Source organism: Ctenopharyngodon idella, chromosome 20, assembly GCF_019924925.1.
Source record: "Ctenopharyngodon idella isolate HZGC_01 chromosome 20, HZGC01, whole genome shotgun sequence".
Lineage (NCBI taxonomy): Eukaryota > Metazoa > Chordata > Actinopteri > Cypriniformes > Xenocyprididae > Ctenopharyngodon > Ctenopharyngodon idella.
This window is the reverse complement of record NC_067239.1, coordinates 1967085-1987714: the sequence shown is the minus strand read 5'-3', so window position 1 is coordinate 1987714 and position 20630 is coordinate 1967085. Positions and strand designations below refer to the sequence as shown.

Sequence of the window (20630 nt, the reverse complement as noted above, 5' to 3'; positions counted from 1 at the left end):
AGACACAACTTGTTCAATAAACCACTGTTTAATAAAAAAGAAGCAATTTTATGTCTAGTTTTCTCCCCTCTGCTGTACTGAACCTGTACACCGAGGTACGGTACCGAACCGTCATGTTTGTGTACCGTTACACCCCTAGTGGATAGGTAGCTAAATAAGAACAGAAGAATAACAAAGGGCAGTAAACAGTAAAACTGTTTGCGCTACAAGCCAATGTGTTTATCATTATCATAAAAAATTAAAATAATATGCTAAATAACTGCTAAAATAACTGGAGACGGATGACACCAGAACACTCGCACGTTCAAGTTGGCTCTTACATCAAAAATAAGGTGGAAATACCTGTATGTATAAACATCATACTTACAGTCATGTTGCGCTTGCATCCCATGCTTGAGTTCTCCATCTTGTCCTTGGAAAACCCAATGACCCAATGAAGTGTGGTGTGGTCTGGTGTTACAGTGACACCTCGTTCCGCCTGGAAAGTGCAGTGCTCCCCTGAGGCTGAGACACGCTCCTCTGCTGATAGAACAGCCTGCAGCTCCGTCTGTGAGCGCATTGTCTACCTTGAGAGGATCAGACAGCATTTCACCAAATCTATCATGAAGCACTAACCCCTTACCAGAATCCCCTGCATGCCTGGAGGTCATTAAAGCATGAGATAACATAGTGATGGACAGAGATGTGTGAGAGAGATGCCACGTTTAGGCGGTGAAGACGAATGACTTTGTGTTGTGTTCTCCTTATCACATTCACCAAACAGACCTCAGAGGATTCTTTTAAATCCTCGATTTGGATGTTCAAGGAATCAATATACACATTTGCAATTTAAACTGAGGTTGGGAGGACTTGCATTACTTAAAGAAAAAAGCAGAAAAGTGCAATCCAGATTTTTTTTTTTGCAGCCTAAATGTTTATTTTTAGCTAGCAGGATGAAAGCCACGCAAAATTCTGCCTTTAAATGCTGCTGACTCTGTGCACACGTTCAATCTGCTTTCATATACTTGTGGATTGTAGTTGAACTTGCATGTTGAAGGTCTCTTTTGAAGTAGATTTTGGAGCTGCTCTCAGTCATGAAGACCAGCTGAAGTGCTGCTGTGTGTCTGTTTCATGATCACTCTGACAGGATGTGTGTCTCATGTGGCCTCTTGCTTTTTAACTGTACGCTCGTTGTATTACCCAAGGTGACCTGCGCTCCTCTTTCTGTTATGTAATATATCTGAGTGCATCTGACTTGTGCTTGAGTGGTTCAGACGTGACAGAGATATACGTAATGCAAAGTCTTATTTCGCATAAAATGTATACTGGTTTTATGTGGGTCTTGGCTTTATTAGCACTATAAACATAAATCACTTCTTGTTAGGTACTAATGGAAGTAAGCAAAGCTTGCATCATATTCATCAACTTTTGCAGTGCACATTTGTGAGATACTTCAATGTTTGATATGTATTTTAGTAAGGATATAGACAACAGTAGTTACTAAAGATTGATACCTTCCATATTGTCCTATATTTGCTGCAGCATATGAATTTAAAGCGATAGTCCACTCAAAAATTATGATTTTGTTGTTATATTCCCACTCTTTTCTCACACAGTCTTTCTGCTTCAGTATTATTTTTTTGAAACACAAAATGAGATGTGCTGCAGAATTTTAGAGGGAAGCTGGTTTATTTAAGAGTTAAGACATATAAGAAATATCACATGAGTAGCCATGCAATATGGCTGTATATCAGCACAGCTGTGATTCGGTCGTAGGTAATCACAGCATGCTGATATACAGTCATATCGCATGGCTACAAGTGTGATATTGTGTTCATACAGCAGTTCGACAGCACGAGTGTGTAAATAAATAAGAAATAACAACGGAGTGTCTTTAAAACCCTCTTTTGTGCAGAACTACTTCCTTCCACCACAAATTCAAATCTCAAGTTGACAGTTTGACCAAGACTTTGTTGCTAATTCTAAAACGTCACTTTAGAACTAGTAACAAAGGAACGTTGAGTCGCTTCATTGAAACTTGTATTTTGTACAGTATTATTGAGAGAGAGAGAGAGAGAGAGAGAGAGAGAGAGACTGAGCGAGCATTACCTGTGTCTGATATAACATTCCTTCTTAGGTCGATGTCCATAATATTGTTTATAATTTATAAATTATAATTTATAATAATGTACATAATTTATAATATCCATTATAAAAATCTGTTTGAATGTCCAATGAGGAAAGCGATCTTTGTATTTGTCCTTTTTTACAATAGGATTTTCCATAACAGCACTAAAACTTCGTCCTTTGTTTACAAAAGTCCCTTTTCAATTTAAAAGTCTCTTGCGACTGACTCACTCGTAAAGTTTGCCGCCATCTAATGGCATATTAATGTAACTTTCACTCAGTCCATATTACGCACTAATGGACCCTTTCTCAATACCAAATACAACATATTATGTATATAAAATAATATTTATTGAACAATATTTAAATGAACAACAATAGCCATTATGAATGACAATAGGAATTAAACACCATTGTACAATTCAGTCAAACTTACAAAAGCAGTGCTCTACAGGACGTAAGTTAAATATAGCCTTATTACTAAATGATTAAATTTAACATAGCCCAATTCGATTTGCTCAGGAACAAGTAATAGATTAATAAGACCAAAGATTGCCTCTTTTATGTACCCAAAATGAATTATATCTCATGTTTAACCACTCAAAGCACTGACTGAGATGAAGCTGTTCTCGGCGGGTACACAAGCACTGAACGGCTGCTGACGGCCTGGAGCTCGTATCTCTGAAAACGTCTAAACAAATTGTAAAATAGGTGCTATGATTAAATATGAGTCACATATTTCAGCTCTAAACAACTACATTCTCACCTAAAAAACAAAAAATACGTTGGATTTGCTCAGCCACCATGACAGTCGCTTCAAGCGGAGTGATACAAACAGTGAAAAGGTAGGAGTGCTGTTATCAGTAGAATATTGCACGGCTCTCAGCCAATCAGATTCGAGAACCAGAAAGAACTGTTGTATATAATATAATATAGTATAATATAATTTTTGTAGCAGTATCAATCACCCAACAAAAGCATAGAGATGTGTAATGCATTGGAAAATAATTTTAGACTGTAATGAGATGGGGTGGGTACTGTAAATAATGAAAATTGTTATTTTTTGTATTTCAACATTTTCATTTATTCAGGCAGTGAGATAAAACATTGCAAATGATGCTGACAGTACCACCATAACTCACGTCTTACTTTATCTAAACAGTTATTTTCCACTTCACTAAAGAGCTTATGCCTGGCCATGTATCATAATTTATTTGAAGCTACTTTCAACCCCTATTACTTCAAGGACAATGAGCTCTTGCAGGGGAAGAGTGAGGTAAATGTCATGCCTAAAATGACAAAAACCTGATGAATTATTTTTCCCAGTCAGTGAAGAATGTTCATTATATTAAGTTAATATATTAAAAAAGACAATGCATTAAGTAATTAGTACATTCTTTACATTCACTTGGCATCAAACTGCTGTTACTAAAATGGATTCTTAGTCATTTGGGACTTTGATGTGTTTTGATGAATGTACAAACATTGCTGCTTTCTGTGACAAATCTCCAGTTGTAATCATGAGATGTAACTGAACAGACTCTGAGGTGCAAATACAATTGTTGATGTGGCATAAATGACCCCTGCAGATTTTCTCCCATGATATCAGTTTATGAAAATCTTTCATTTTCACTTCACTGAGCATCTGCTGGACAGATGGAGTGAAACTGGCTCGGCGTTTAGTTCCAAACTGTAAGAGCACACTATAAAACAGTGATTTCTTCTTACACCAATGGACAAAAACAATATTATTTAGCCTTTCTATTATCTGACAAATGTGTCTGTAAATTGTTTGGATGCTTAAAATATCTTGAAACAATAGTTCCGGTTGAGTTAGTGATTTATTTAAAAAAATGTTTCGAAATTCAGGAACTTTGAGTGAGTGATTGAATCATTCACTCAACCGATTCATTTAACACAGCTGATTCATTCCGGAACTAAAGACTGCTACTGAGTTGCAAGACAGCTTTAGGTTTGTTTGGATCTATTTTCATTCATGAAGCAAAACAAAGTAGCATGCAATATTGTCTAAAATCTAAGAGTCTCAGTATTAACTTAATTCTTAATTCTCGCAATTGTGCTGTTTTTCCTTGTGCCTACAGCTGAAAGTATACTTCCTTTCTCCCCGTTCCACTCGCCTCTTTGTGATACTGAAGAAAAATCTTATATAACATATATATCCTCCACCAGTGTAGATGTAGAGCCTTATAATAACCCCTTGCACACAGCATTACACAAAAACAACCATGTAGCTGCAAATCCGGAGACTCATTAAAATGTAAAGTTTGATGCATGTGACCCATAGACGCTTTGATGTGCAAGTCAGTCTTCACCGAGGTGGCCCTCTCCTTCCTCAAAATGATTATCCGTGGCGCAGAGCTGGAGTCAGACCTCTCTCCATCCAATTTACACAGCCATTGCTGAGGGCAAGGAAGACCAGCATAATCAGCCCTGACCCCCATTGTGTATGATGATCATAGCTGCATGGAAACGAGTGCTGCCATACTAGTGACCTCCTAGGGCGTCAACACAAGACATTGATTATCAGTCTGTTACTCAGTATGATCCTTCAGAATTGTGATGCATTATGGGGTTTGTTGCTGATGGTTAGCTCTGGAGAAAAGCAGACGAATGCCAAATGCAGATCCAAGCTCTTCTGCTTGCCTTATATTGTATTGCTTTTTTTTGTTGTTGTTGGCACTTTCCACAAATACATCACACTTTGGTGTTCCATGGTGTTTTTAAAGCATTAAAGCATCAATTTTTTGTTGTCGTGAGAACTTATATTATGTTAGACATGTTAGATAAACTATCTAACAGTAAATTCACCTAGCTTTAGAAGTAGGTATAGTTCAAAAACATGTACTGTTGTCAAATATCATCCTCCAAGGGGTGCTTGATTATGATTTCACTTTTTTAACTTTAGTTAGTTTGTAATGTTGCTGTTTGAGCATAAACAACATCTGCAAAGTTACAACGCTCAAAGTTCAATGCAAAGGGAGATATTTTCTTTTACAGAATTCACTGTTTAAGGACTACAACAAACGGCTGGTAGGGACTAAAGTTTACATAAACCCCGCCCCCAGGAATACACAACAAAGGGGGCGAGGCCATGTTGGGCTGATTTAGAGAAGAGGAAGAGTTGTTGTAGTAGAGTGTTGTTGACATGCCGTCATTTTACACCGGACTGCTTCACAAACGAGGGTCAATTCAACACTGGATTTGCACAAAAGATTAACATGACGGCACATGCTAGTGGATGAGTTGAATCAACTCCACAGCAACTACATAAATTTACCCACTAACCATTCAGAAACGTCCAGTTTCATTCTAAAAGTTGTAACTTCTTCCTGAGTCTCTCCATCAGTGTCGACTCCGGTTTGAACAATGTAAGGCTGAACACCGTTACTGACAATCCTCATTTTGTCTGCGTGAGATTCTCCAGCTTTGTTGTTGTTGAGCGACCGAAGCGTGAAAGGGGGCCGGGAGCAGCAGCTCATTTGCATTTAAAGAGACATACAAAAACTTCACAGACACATTCTGGGGACACCAGAGACTTATATTACATCTTGTGAAAGGGGCATAAAAGGTCCCCTTGTGAATTTGCAATCATGCTCCTTTTCCTTGTGCCTACAGCCAAAAGTATACTTCCCTTGTCCACGTTCCACTCAGACATAACTAAATTACCAAATCTGGCATATCTTAAAATACATTCATTTAATTTTTTTTAAAACTTATTTTTATGCTAATTTAATATTTATTAGTAGAAATATGACTTTATGACAGGCATATGTTACCAAATTTGGCATATTTTTAAAATAAATGTATTGTATAAAATGTTAATTATTTATATTTCTGCTCATTTATTATTGATCAGAAGAAATATCATTATGTTTGTATGATTTTCAGGCATTATTTTGTACTCTACTACTCTTTGAAAGTGCCTGTTAATTTTGTGGCCCTTTGGAAAAGACACATCACGAATCATTGTGCAACAAGCCACGGCTTATTTCAAAACAGCTGTTATGTAACTCAGCTAAGAGTCTGTATTTGTTATTGTGGATGTTATTGCATGGGTTTGGGTGCAAGAACAAAAAAACCACCCCTTCCCCTTTTTGCAATCGCCCACACAAACACATAAAGTCCATTAGAGCACTGCTCAGAGGAGATGCTTGAAAATGCTCTCACAGTTCAGTCTAGTTCACCGCCTTTCTATTTTCTCCACAGCGACAGAGGCATGTGCTGGAGTATTGGATCTGTCACTGTTCTCCTCTGTTTTTTGTGAGACTAATTAGCTTGTCTATTGCTCCCTAAATCATGATCGAGCACCCTACAGCTGAGCTGAATTAAAGAAAAGGTCCCATGTAAAAGTCCCATATAGGACACAGTGTGCTGGATTCAATCGATTTCAGAAAGCATCTTCAATAAAATATACAGTCGTGAAGAGAACACTTCTGCTCTATATCCTTTTATTTCCATTTCTGTGTTTTTTTGATGAAACTTGGCTGATTTTTTCATTAAATCCCTGGTGATTTCTGCCACTGTCAGATTCAGTCACTTTGTCGCCTCCTCATTTAATCTCAAATGAAGCGGTAAACTGGTAATATAGCAAACACATAATGGACCCAAACAACTTTTCTAGATCCCAGTTTAAACATGTTGCCCAGGGGGGTTGTACTAGCATTAAGGAAAAAGGAATCTACTGCAGCTTTGCATAAAACATCTGTGGGTACGAGCTTTTAGAGAGAGCTGTAGACCCTCAGAGAGCAAACTGGTAAGAAGAGATAGAGCCGTAGAGTAAATGTTTTTCTTCCCAAATCTGATTGGTCAGATTAGAAAGCTTTCTTGGCAAGCGACTCAGACAGTCTATAAAACGACAGCAAATAAAAACAGAGCACAGCAACATATTTCAAACCTGTGGATTATTGTTGTGTTTTCATGGGAAGGTAATAGCTTGTCCATGACTTGTTGTTTGAGTAGGTTATTGCTTTAGACGTTTTCATGTCTTGGCTGTACTAGTCTATGGCAGCCAATGATTTCTATCATTATCACTCTACAATTAATAACATTCTGTAGGCTGTCTCTGAAAGCTTAGTCAGCTGACTTGTTGCCTCGTTTGCGCATGAAGGAACCTTACTAAACTGATTTCGGACAGACTTCTGAGACAGAAGCGTAACGTTTTAATGATCTACAACAAGATAGAAAGAGCTTTGGTGATAACTAATTTCTCACTAGAAATGACATCAAAAGTAGAAAAACCAACCGCAACTTTCAGATGCCGCCATTATTTTTTTAGCTTAAAGGCCCGTTCACACCAATGACGATAACTATGAAGATAATGATGTAGTTCCAAAAATTGTTCTAAATATAAAAGAATGGCAGTGTCCACACCACAGCTATAACGATAATGTTGTAGAGAATGATATCGTTGGGATCACTTTCAGAACAATTTTTTTTTAGCTGTTGAACGATAAAACACTGACAGCCAATCAGAATCCATTCTAATTTAAGGGCTCGCGTATTTAAAATGGCAGACGACATTGCGAAGTCCAGAAAACGCCACCACTGTTTCAGGAATACTTGAAAGAAAATGTATATATGGAAAACAATCGGTCATACCCTCAGAATAAACGGTGAGAAGTATTAACGATATATGCTAGGCTAGAAAACAGTTTAAAGTAAAATTACCTCAGGTATCCAGCGCTAGTTTCGACAACATTGTCTTGCTTTCTTTGAAGTTGCAGTGAAAAAGATTAGGTGTTGCTTTTGTTCCACTATATTGACTTTGCCAGCTAAATTCACTGTTAGATTAGATCGATTACATTAGCTAGATTCACTCGCAACATAGCATGCTGAGGACATCTGCTGGTTAAAGCTGTGTAAATGCAACAAGAACAGCAAAAACATGTTCAATGACGTTGTACCAAAGACTATAGAATAACACAAGATGCGTCACTCGTATTATTATGAATGGGAGAAAGTGCAACGCGCAATATGGCGGAATAAGTTCCGCCTTCTAAATAACAGCCAATCGCCGATTGGTAAAGTCATCGCATCACTGCAGCGGCCGTTAGAAGCTCCGGTTTCTATAGAAACAGTCAGACGCGCGTCTCCGAAATGAGGCACAAGAGACGCATTTAGGACTGTGCATGCGCATTAGGTTGATCCAGCCTGAAAAATACTGTTTTTTTTTGTCATGATTCGAGCATTTAGAAACAAAATTTATGAGACAGTTGTTGTCAGATTTCATTGGTGATTTCATATATGAAATTTAATCGAAAGCTTGGCAAACAGCTTTAGAAAATTTGATGTTTCCCCATTCAAAGAGATAGGAGCTGCACTTGAATGCCCGAGACACGTTTCAAAGATGGCCGCCGAGTGAAATTACTTGTCTTAAAGGGACTTTGGTTGTACACACTTTGAAACCGCAGTGCGCAAGATTAGAATAATCAGACCGTTATCGTTCGTTGGTGTGGACGCTAATATAGTTATCGTTATAGTTATTATCTATATAGTTATCGTTCTTGGTGAGAACGGGCCTTAACTGTCACAGAATGGGATATCAAAGGCAATGAAGGATACATCTATGCTGCCTTCAAAAATCAATCAGATGACAGTACCTCAGGAGACAGGAAATTGGATTCGGACGTGCCTTGATGCCTTCCTACCTTGGAACACGTCCTCTGAAGGCAGCATTTTTAAGATTTCGGACGCATAGAATAAGTGGGCAATGAGACCTAACAGGTTATATAAATTATTAGGGCTCAAAGATTCAAAGTTAATTTCATATTTATCTTGTGTTTCTAGACCGTCCACCCGCTCCGGTTAATGTGTCGGTCATGCACCTGAGAGCTGATTCAGCAACCGTGTCCTGGGAGGTGCCCGAGGGTGACATCATCATTGGCTTTTCCATCTCCCAACAGGTAAATCACTTTTCAAGGAATACATTTACACAAAATATACCCTGTCAATTTTAATATTTCTAAGTGTGTGGAGATTGGCAGCTTGTGTGCTTTTTGTAAACAAGCAGACGAGACATCTGCACGTTTGTTTTTGATTGCCCTATATCCAAACAATTTTGGACTGACCTTGGCTCTTATATATTTGATTTTGAACAATGTTAAACACTCTTTTAGCCTAAAAGACTTTTTTTATTATTATAATTAATTCTGTAAGCAAAATGGCATCCCACCTTTCCCCCCTTCTTCTTTTATTTATTTTTTTATTTTTTATTTTTTGCTTTGTAAAGAATAAACAAACCTTTAAGATTTCTTTAATATTATAAAGAAATATTTAAAACAAATCCCAGTAATTGTGCTTTACTTGTGTGTCTGTGTCTGTATGTTTTTGGATGAATACATATTTGTATGTTTCCCTGACGTATCTAAGTTTGTTATACTGTAGTTATGTTTATTCTCAACATTAACTCAACTCAAATTTCTAATCATAGTATTTTCAGGGTCTAAAATACCTTGTACTCTTCCAAAAAAAAAAAAGAAAAAAGAAAAAAAGATATATATTTCTTTTTCCAAACTTTTATTTTTCTTTTACTTTCTTTTAGCTGCTTTGTTTATGGGGGTAACCGCTGCATTTCTGCTGTTCCGTCAGCGACATCTGCTGTCAGAGAGTGAATATGCATTTTCATTCAGCGCGTCTAGAACTTTCATGAAGTTTTCTTACAACTTTCACACCTTCATGCTACCTTTTATTTAGTAAATGTATTCCGTAATTGTGAATTTGGTAATATTTAGATGTAGAGGTGATTTCTCTCATTTTCTTATTGTAAAAGACTAACATTGTTTACTGAAAGTTATAAACTATTAACCAAGTGACTGACTGATTTCACATTCAAGCAATTACAAATATATCAGTCATGTTATGCAATCAGTTGTCTGCACGCCTGTAATGGCTGTGCAGGCGACGCTCACAGATTAATGCATTATTCATTTAGTCAAGGACTTCCATCAGACTCCCCCACACCTCCAGAGCCCAAGGGCAGAGGAAAGTGCTTTGAGTCTATTCGCAGACTTTAAAGAGCAACCAAGGCAGAGCGAAATGCAACGTTAAGTTAGAGAGCAGAATTATAGCTGAAATGAAAGGATGTCGTGTTTGGCTCTCAGGGCTTCGAGAAGATCCTTTAGTGCCCTAATGTGTGATTTATATTTATTAGGTGACCTCATAGAAAGCGCTTACTGTTACTGTACTGCTGACCTCTAGACTGCATGAGCTGTTTGAAATGTCAGCAAATACCAGCCTAATGCTCTGTAGGTGATGTTTCAGAGTTTGTAAGTTCAACAGGAACCTTGAAAAGTTCTTGCCGTTTGGAAGAACATCTAAAAATGTAGGTAGTTTAGACTAGGGATGGACCTAGACTACAACACACCCTGCAGAATTATTCTGATCTATACCAATCCAGTGGTTTAACTCTTTCAGAGAATGGACGGCAAAATGCAGAGGTTTATCAGAGAGGTGAACACCACCAGCAGATCCTGTGTGCTGTGGGATCTGGAGGAGGAGACAGGACTACATCATCCAGGTTCAGTCCATCGGCCTGTACGGAGAGAGTCAGGCCAGCAAACGTGTCCATTTTAGAACCCTGAAGAAAACTGACCGTTTCCCCTCGAACAGTTCAAACCAAGGTAACAGTCCACCTTCCCTCCTACATTTACTGTTTTGCTCACCAGCCACTGTGGCTAGTGGTTTTCCAAAGTTACTAGCCACTCAGCATTTTCACTGGCCACAGTTTTGACATTGATACAATGGGGAAAAACTGCCATATAGATATTTTTAATATCATCTCATAATTTGGCAGCAGGTATATTAGGCTGCTGTCACTTTAAGACCTGACGCACGGATCCATTACACTGTTACACATGCGTTTCTTTCTCAACTATGTTTACGTTCACTTAAAACATAACTGTGTTTACGTGAATACTCACCAAGACCGGCAATTTGACATTATTTTGTGTGTATTTGACTGTTTAAGCAGTGAAAAATAACTCAATTTAGTACTGAGAGCCGGCTTTATATGTGCGCACTTTGAGTGTGAGCACAAAATCTGCGGGAATGAATAAAATTATGCGCAATACGTGCAATCCCATGCTGAAATTCATGCCCTGTAACACCAACAATATTCATCCGGAGCAAATGAAACGAGTGAGTGAGGGGAGGAGGGTTTGTGTGTTGACTTGCTGTCGGAGAGATGAGAGAGGGAGAAAGAGCAGCTGGTATCGTGTATCTGTTCTGTGGAAAATGAGTATTGGAAGCATTTCAGATATTGATATGTGTCAAAAAAAGACTATAGTTGAAAAATGTATATATTATATAGAAAATTCAACCCACCAAACTGGCTAGTAGGAGTAACTGTGTTACACGCCACTGCTGAAATACACCCGCATTTGGCGGGTTGGTGGGTGTTAATGTCAAGCCCTGCTCCTACACCACATTGGTATAATTCTTTACACTTGTTTTGACACAGTGTGTGAAACATAACATGTGAAAAGCGCAGTAACCGTTAACATTCTTGGCGGATTCTGCCATTGTGTTCAACAGTTCCCTTTCCTACAACCCAATTAATTATTGATGAACACTTCACGCATGGATGCAGGTAGACCTTGTTACTGCCTCTCATTTTCAGCTCCAATTTCTAATCAGCTCGCTGCCTCTCAGGGGGATATGCTGTATATTTGGCGCTGTGCGGCACGAGCGGATGATCCCTAATAGCAGTCCCTAATAGCAATGTTGTGTTGATACGAGATGTTTTTGAGAGATTTTCTCTTCTTTATGAAATCTAGCACAGCATTGAAAACCAGATAAATCAAGCTGCCTTCAACATGAGAGTAGCTATTTTTGCCAGACATGTTGAGAGCAACAAAACATCCAGGCTTGTGCACACCAACGCAGATGGAGCGCTCGAAATTAATCATCCGAGCATTCAAAGATGCACGTAGTTCAGAAACATGCTCAATATGTCATTAACGCTCTCCTGCCTTCAACTGAAAAAGCAGTAAGTATATATCAGCGGACTTTTTAGACATCCCGTTTGACTCTTGCTGATACAGGATAATTAGGGAAGTTCACTGAAAACAAATGATTCCATAAAGCTCCAGTTCAATTGAACTGCATTTAGAATGATTTCTAAAGCTTGCATAGATAAAAATGTAGTTTCTTTTGTAGCTGCTTTTGTAGGAGTTTGAATTTAGCGTCATCTTGGCTGTCAGCCGTGAATAAGGCCATCCTACTGAAGAGGAAAGGCCTGTCATTAGAGTTGTCTGGACAGAACTTCACTGAGGCATAAAAAGTATAAAAAAAGATGTTTTCAACATGCATCTATCTTCTTCTTATATTTTCTTATTTTTATAGTGGCTGAAATTCAAGGGCCTTTAAAAATATCTCTATATTTTTCTGGCCTCTGTCTTTATTTAACTTTTTGTAACTTTAGTTAGTGTGTAATGTTGCTGTTTGATCATAAACAACATCTGCAAAGTTACGACACTCAAAGTTCAATGCAAAGGGAGATATTTTCTTTTACAGAATTCTCTGTTTAAGGACTACAACAAACAGCTGTTAGGGACTACAACAAGCTTCTTCCCGGGTTAGTGACATCACAAATCCTAAAATTTACATAAACCCCGCCCCCGAGAACACGCAACAAAGGGGGTGAGGCCATGCTGGGCTGCTTTAGAGAAGAGGAAGAGTTGTTGTAGTAGAGTGTTGTTGTCATGCTGTCATTTTACGCCAGACTGCTTCACAAATAAGGGTCAATTCAACACTAGATTTGCACAAAAGATTAACATGACGGCACATGCTAATCGATGAGTTGAATCAACTCCACAGCAACTACATAAATTTATCCACTAATCATTCAGAAACGTCCAGTTTCATTCTAAAAGTTGTAACTTCTTCCTGAGTCTCTCCATCAGTGTCCGACTCCGGTTTGAACAATGTAAGGCTGAACACCGTTACTGACAATCCTCATTTTGGCTGCGTGAGATTCTCCAGCTTTGTTGTTGTTGAGCGACCGAAGCGCGAGCTGTTAAAGCTCCGCCCTCTTCTGGAAAGGGGGCAGGAGCAGCAGCTCATTTGCATTTAAAGGGACACACACAAAAATGACGTGTTTTTGCTCACACCCAAATAGGGGCAAATTTGACAAGCTATAATAAATGATCTGTGGGGTATTTTGAGCTGAAACTTCACAGACACATTCTGGAGACACCAGAGACTTATACTACATCTTGTAAAAGGGGCATTATAGAACCCCTTTATTGTTTCTAGCACAGTACTCTTGATAAACGTGTAATGCATTTTATAAAACTGTTCAGTAATTGTCTACAATGTAGTCATTATATAATTTTATACATTGACAGACATGAGAGCATTTGTGGAAGTTGTGTATCCAGATGTCATGCAGGTAATTAAGTAAAAGATAATGCAGATAATGTAATTCACACAAAATATGTTTATATTTATGTTTATTTTGTGACAATGACTGGCTTGTTGTAAGTTATTCTGCTTGTTATACTTGTTGTGTGGACATTATTTTGAATTCAAACCTTTTTATTATTTTACATTAGGTACTGCTAAGAAACATTAGACCAAATAGAAAACAGAAGACAAGCACTGCTACAATATTACAAAATTCAACCTAAATTTTTCTTCAATTAAATACAATTTTAATTCATTCATTTTTTAATTAAAATGAAAAAAAAAGATCGAGTTATAGAATAATCTAGTTTTTTTTCTACAATGCTTGTCACTGTACTTTTTATTCAAGTCCATTATGCTGTGATCTTCCTTTATTATTAATTTATTTAATAATTGTTTGATACTTCTGATCATATTTTTTCCTCTTTTTTTTTTCTCTACAGTGTTCAGTATTGAAGGCAATAATTTAAGAATCGGTCATAGAAAAAGTCCTATTGAACTTCTTACAAGTTCAAAATCTTCTAAATAACTAAATACATTTTCTGACACAAATGGCTCCATTTCCTCAGAATGACTATGAAATTTTCTCCCAGAGAAAGAATTTAACAATGCATCATTCAAATACAGACATTTACATGTTACAGCCGAGCACTCGGTTCATGACCCAGTGATTTATTTCATGATCAGAGGAGTTTCAGTTAATGCAGTCTCTCTCAATGCATCAATGCATCTCTCTCTGTTCCTATAATAATGAATCTCATCCTGATGCAACAACAGTTAAATACATTTTCCAACCCTCCCTCCTCCATCCTGTGGTGCATAGATTTGAAATTAGAAGCAATAGACTTAGCAGGGAGTATTTGCCATCTGCTTACAGACAGGAAACACAATCCAGCGCAGAGTGCTGCTTTTCAAAGTCAACTTGCCATGATCGCCTAAGGAATCTGACAAATATCTAAACCGATCCGAAAAGGAAAGAAGTCATCTTCATAGAGAAAATAGAGAGAGAGAAAGGAAAAGTGTGCCAAGTCATTGAGTAATGTATCTTGTTTTGTGACTCCAGACAGTTTCACCTGCATCTCTGAGGTATTTTTGGCCGATGCTTCTCATGTGCTGTCAGGCTTAGCTGAAGATGATTCCCATTGGACTCAATTACTGTGATTCTTCAAAGAAGTGCGTCTGTAGAAGCTGAGTCAATATCAAAGACCGAGTCCTGCAGGTCTAACAAACAAACCTGTGCATCCTGATGAGGAAAGACCCATCACAATTACAACCGCAAAGACAATAAACAACTTATAGCAAGAACAATGTTTTCTCTCTGAAGATCAATACAGATCAGCTTTGCCGGCACTTGATAGCAATAGTTCACCCAAAAATGAAAATTCTGCCATCACTTACTCACCCTCATGTCATTCTAAACCTGCACTGTATGACTTTCTTTCTTCTGCAGAACACAAAAGACGTTATTTTGAAGAATGCTGCATGGTAACCCATTGACTTCTATTTCATAAACAAAAAATCACTGAGACATTTCTCAAATTATCTTCTTTTATGCTCCACAGAAGAAAGAAAGTCAGGGTTGGAATGACATGTGTGTGAGAAAATGTTGAGTAAATATTATAAAGGGATATTTAAGTGAGTCAGTGTCCCTTTAGAGTGATAGTTCACCCAAAAATGACCTTCCTGTATAGAAATGGAGCATAGAAACGTGTTTTCAACCTCTGCCCCGTGAACTGTACTATAAATGAAACCGCTTTGCTACTGAAAGCTACATTATATTTCTCAGCAATACGGTGATAACTTAGCTGTTTTTGTAATTAAACTCACAGCTTCACTATTACATCGAGACACTGTACGGCCTTAATTTATTCAAATTCATTCAAATAAATGTAATCTTACCACGCTACTTTATTTCACTTCAGAATTCTAGATCTATATGAACTGTAGATAAAATAACAAATGAAAATTACCATTATTTTCCGGTATATATCTGGTATATATCCTAAGACACTCTTCTCCGCTCCTCAAATACATAAAACATTGGCCCTATATACTATATTAGGGGTGTGGCGAGACAGCACACGAGACGAGACATGAGATTGAGTTCACGAGAACGAGACAAGATTTTTACACAGTATTTTTAAGAAATGCTCATTGAGATATATGAAACACATGACTAGAAAAATAGTCTGCAGGTGCATTTGAAATGTTTTAACTAATTATCTTATGAATATCCTTTCAGTTCTACTTTCAAAAGACATCAATACTCAAGCACTGTAAAAGGTTTTGCCACAAACTCAATTGACTGGCTTCTCTCCTGTATGATTTCATATGAGCCTCTTCAGACCTTACTGTACATAATTTATGAGCTTCTAAAACTATTGACCTCCTAACTGAACTCCTTTCCACAAACTGATCATAGAAATAAAAAGAGTATAAATAAAAATGAATAACAGTTTTCTCATCAAGTGCAAACAATAAGTGTAACCATAATCAAAGTCTCTCAACATTCAAAGTGCAAATAGAGACCAATTTTTTCTTCAAGCATGATACAGAGCTGAGAGATGGTTGCAACTACACAGCCCAGCCTAAGATAGCTTTCATACTGTGAGATATTTGCATGCATTAGGGAACTGCATTCAAAATGCGAGGTATTGAAATCATGTTTGAACGCGCATTCGCGTTTTACTTTCGCTTTCTATTTCGCGATCGCGTGTACTTTGTGAATAGGGAGTGGCGGTGCTGAGCATGAATTCTACAAGATAAGACATTTATCAGACGCCTTTAGGCTATATTGTGCAACTAATCCTCTGCCATGGTCTTGTCAGTCATCTCGTCATGTGATCAGTGAACTCTGATTCCTGCTGCATTACTTACGGCTCTGCAGCTTGTGTTGAATGAGCTGAATGGGATTGAAGCGAATTTTATTTTTATAAAAAGCAAAATGACAGTGGAGGAATAATGTAAATGTAGCTGTGGCATATTCTATCCTTCTATCCTAATTTCACCCTCACACTCCACTATGGCAATATCACGAAACTGCTTTTCACCTCAACGAGAAGTCTCATCATAGTGGCACAAGATCTCGTCACACTCCTAATATATATATTGGTGATGTCACTTTGTAAAGAAAACTACACACCTATAGACTGAACACATAATATGCATGCGCACTTTGGCAGTTTGATAAGCTCTCTGTCATGGACTATACTCCATTCAGCTTAAACACTCCCAAGAAACTCCAGGACACAGATGATTCATTCCCATCGTGAAACTGTAATACAATACAAATGAGATATATATTAATATTAAATCCAAATATCTATCTTCTACATCCGATCTACTTCCTGATTCATATAGTTACAGAGATAAACAGATCACGCTGTACTGCTGAAACAAAATAAAAATACTTTTTTCTCAAGCGGCATGACACTTTCTGAACTACTGATTCGAAACAGATGATTCGTTAAGCTTCAAAGCTTCATGAAGCAGTATTTGTTATTTTTGAAATCGCCCATCACTAGATATTGTTGAATAAAGTCGCTATTTTGTTATTTTTGGTGCACAAAAAGTATTCTCGTCGCTTTATAATATTAAGGTTGAACCACTGTAGTCACATGAACTGTTTTAAATATGTTTTTAGTAGCTTTCTGGGCATCTGAAAAAAGGGAGTGTTATTGCTGGCGATGCAGGCCTCACTGAGCCATCGGATTTTATCAAAAATATCTTAATTTGTGTTCTGAAGATGAATGAAGGTCTTACGGGTGTGGAACGACATGAGGGTGAGTAATTAATGACAGAATTTTCATTTTTGGGTGAACTAACCCTTTAAGACTTGCAGTGTAAACACAGCCTATAGGTTTTGGAAGAACATGATGATAGAATTAAGTGCCGCTGCAGTGATTCTCTGTGTTCTTCATCATGAGAATGTCCCAGTAATACATACATGTGCAACAGCATCTTTGAACTGATCTCAGGCTAGTGGAACTAATGAGCAGATGTCTTGCTTTGGATCCTTGGGCCAAAGAAGAAGTGAGGAAGCGTTATGTTGTCTGGCGTAAAGCAGCTCCCTTTTAAAGTACTCTTAAGAGCTCCCCTGTTGGGCTTTTGGAACATAACCAGTTAAATACACAGCACTGCGTCCCACATGAGGCTCTTATCTCCGTTGAGATGTTGTGGAGCACAGACAGTATTCATTTTCCACACATGAGTGAAAAACCTCCACGCTTATCCTCATAAATATTCATGGGGATGATGAGAGGAATGTTTCGCTGTCTTCTATCCTGACTCTTTAGTGAACGGGAGCGAGCGCTCGTCTCAATACTGTCAGACCGTTATTGGAAATCACGACGATGCATGTGATCCTTCCAGTAATTGGCTGGGCAGAATCTCCCCCCTTACTTTTTCATTTTATGACAGCAGGTGTCTCAGTGGCAGCGCTGCTTTTATCCTGAAAGGAACAGCAATTGGGAAGAGTGGTGCTCTGGATCAACTCCACACAGGTTAATAGATACTTGGAGGAGGAAATGGGCCTGAATTCAATCCCTTTAACACTGGATTAATAATGAAGACAGATGGCTGGGTAGATCAGGCTGAGGTTGGATGGTGGTGGTGATTGGGATGCTGGGAAATTGACCAGCTTTGGGATATATACCGGTACTTGGGGCTAAACAAAAGTAAAATTAATCACATAAGCACTGGCTTCATTCTGCATTGAATTTATGGTCCTCTGTGTGTGTGTGTTTTTTTTAAAGGTTATACTTCTTTTAAAAACATAATACATTTTTAGTGTCTAATTTAAATGAGTATTTTTTTTTTGTGCTTAAATAATTAAGGTGATACACGGGGCAACTATATCTAAAGTATCCAGATAAAAATTTGTTGCCCATTCTCAATGGGAAAGTGCCCAAGCAACATCGCTCGGAAACATTGCCCGGCAACACTGCTCAAAAAGTTACTCCGTGTATCATCACCTTTATGACATCCCAGGCTACAATTAATTACCCTGAAAAGTGTAAACACTGTGGGCCCCATTCACAAGTAATTTTGTACAATTTGCACTTTTTATGTGTCATAGCTATCGGTCAGAAACCTCTTATCTCCAAAAATGATACTTTTCAAGAAAAGGAAAAAAAACACAATATTCTTTAAATAACTAATTTATTTAAAGCTGCAGTAATACACTTGATTGTGTATTACTGCAGCTTTGAGTCCAAAACAAATTTCCTGAAAAGGACAATAAAGTATACTCTAACTCTAACTAAACACTGCACATTCAAAGTTGATATTGTGGCTTTTTTATGTGGTCAGACACTTGCATGTGTCATTATATTATTAATATCAAGCTCAAAATCAAGCTCAAATTGATGGAGTTTCAAGGTTTTTGATCAGCGAATTTCATTTGGTCAAGATCTTATGCTATAAAAGATATAGTGCTATGCACAGACTATTAAAGACAGTATTATGATTCGATGACAAATGCCTAGACTAAGACACTCTTCTCTGTTCCTCAAATACATAAAACATTGGCCTTTACATAGTGTTTCTTGAATAAAGAAAACACTGTACTTATTCAAAGAACCAGTTCTTTATTTACGATTGCCTTGCAAACAAGCAGAGACGCTCCAAACAGTGTGCAGCACTTCATTTACAATAGAGGCGGGTTGAAGATCTAATGGAGGTTTAGTCTTTTTAATACTCTTCATTGGTTAGATATTAGCAAAACCCACAGAAAGACATAAAGGGTAACCAATAGTAATGATTTATGAAAACAAAATATAAAAAATGACGAAATATGGAGATACGAGGTTTCCATCTGACAGCGACGAGTAAGTTCTTACACAAAGGGTTAGTTTGCATGACAACGATGTACTGAAAGCAGAAAAGTTTTCCTTTGCTTTTTTCACGTACAGACGGCAACGTTGTCAAAACATTGATGGATCTGGATTGTTCTGAAATAAATGAGCATGTGCCTATAAGTAACTCATATATAATGATGTTTCTAAGGCCACTGGGACTATGTGATTTATTTATTTGTTTGTTTCTAAATGTGTTTGTCTTGATTCTAAATGTATTCTATAGATTTATTCATTTACACTACCATTCAAAAGTTTGGGGTCAGTAAGATTTTTATTTTTTATTTTTTTAAAGAAAGTATAACTTTTATTCAGCAAGGACAACTTGATCAGTAAAGAAAAGATCAGTAAAGACTTTTATAATGTTAGAAAATGCTGTTTTTTAAACTTTCTATTCATTAGTGAATCCTGAAAAAACAAGTATCACGCTTCCCACGAAAATACCCCAAACTTTTAAACCATATCGAAAACTGTGCACTTTAAATCTCAGAGTTGGATCAGTGATGACTGTATCGGCTATTTTTGACCATTCAGTTCTCCGTACAATAATGATTCTCTGTCTCTTCTGACAGATGACCCGACTGTCCAAGGCCTGGATAAAGCTCGACACCTGCAGACAGGGGAGATGATCATCATTGTGGTGGTGCTTCTTATGTGGGCAGGTGAGACACTGACGTCAGCTCAAAAGAAATGTGCTGAGTATATTAATATCATCCTGGACTTCTGTTATGACCGTTTATATCTACTGAGAAAAACTATGCTTGCAAACATCACCTCATAAATGATTTAACTTTGAGAGAGATGAGTCTGAGAAAGAGAGAGCGGATCATAATTTGTCTTGGATTTGCTAATGGTTATTAATTTTTCACCTGAATAATTTTAACATCACTTGAATTAAATGGTACTTAAAATTCTATACATGCCATCCCTAAAAGTCCTTGTGAAACCATAATATGCATTAAACTGATAAAATATGAAATGCACTGCCTGAATTCTGAGAAGGGCACGGGAAATAGAAGCACTTCTCTCCTTACGTAAGGCACTGAGCCAGTCTGCCTCACTGTCACAAAATAATTCATGCGCTCAATTGCAACTGCCACTCCAGCAAACAAGGAATGTCTTTGCACCGCTGGGCTTCGACTACTGAAAGGAATTCTGACTGCCGCTCTCAATCCAGAGAATGCTGAACGTGTGCAACATGAAGAGCAGGGGCCGCCCACACACCAGGGGCCATTCTAGGCTTTC

General features: G+C 37.7%; 1 protein-coding gene across 1 annotated transcript in view; it reads left to right on the top strand.

Annotated features, from left to right (window-relative positions):
- fndc4a (fibronectin type III domain containing 4a) overlaps positions 1-20630 on the top strand; it is a 36255-nt gene that overhangs the window by 6731 nt on the left and 8894 nt on the right. The window contains 4 exon segments of the mRNA XM_051875022.1: positions 8914-9029; positions 10540-10626; positions 10628-10745; positions 19958-20047. Of these exon segments, the coding sequence (XP_051730982.1) occupies positions 8914-9029; positions 10540-10626; positions 10628-10745; positions 19958-20047 (411 nt within the window).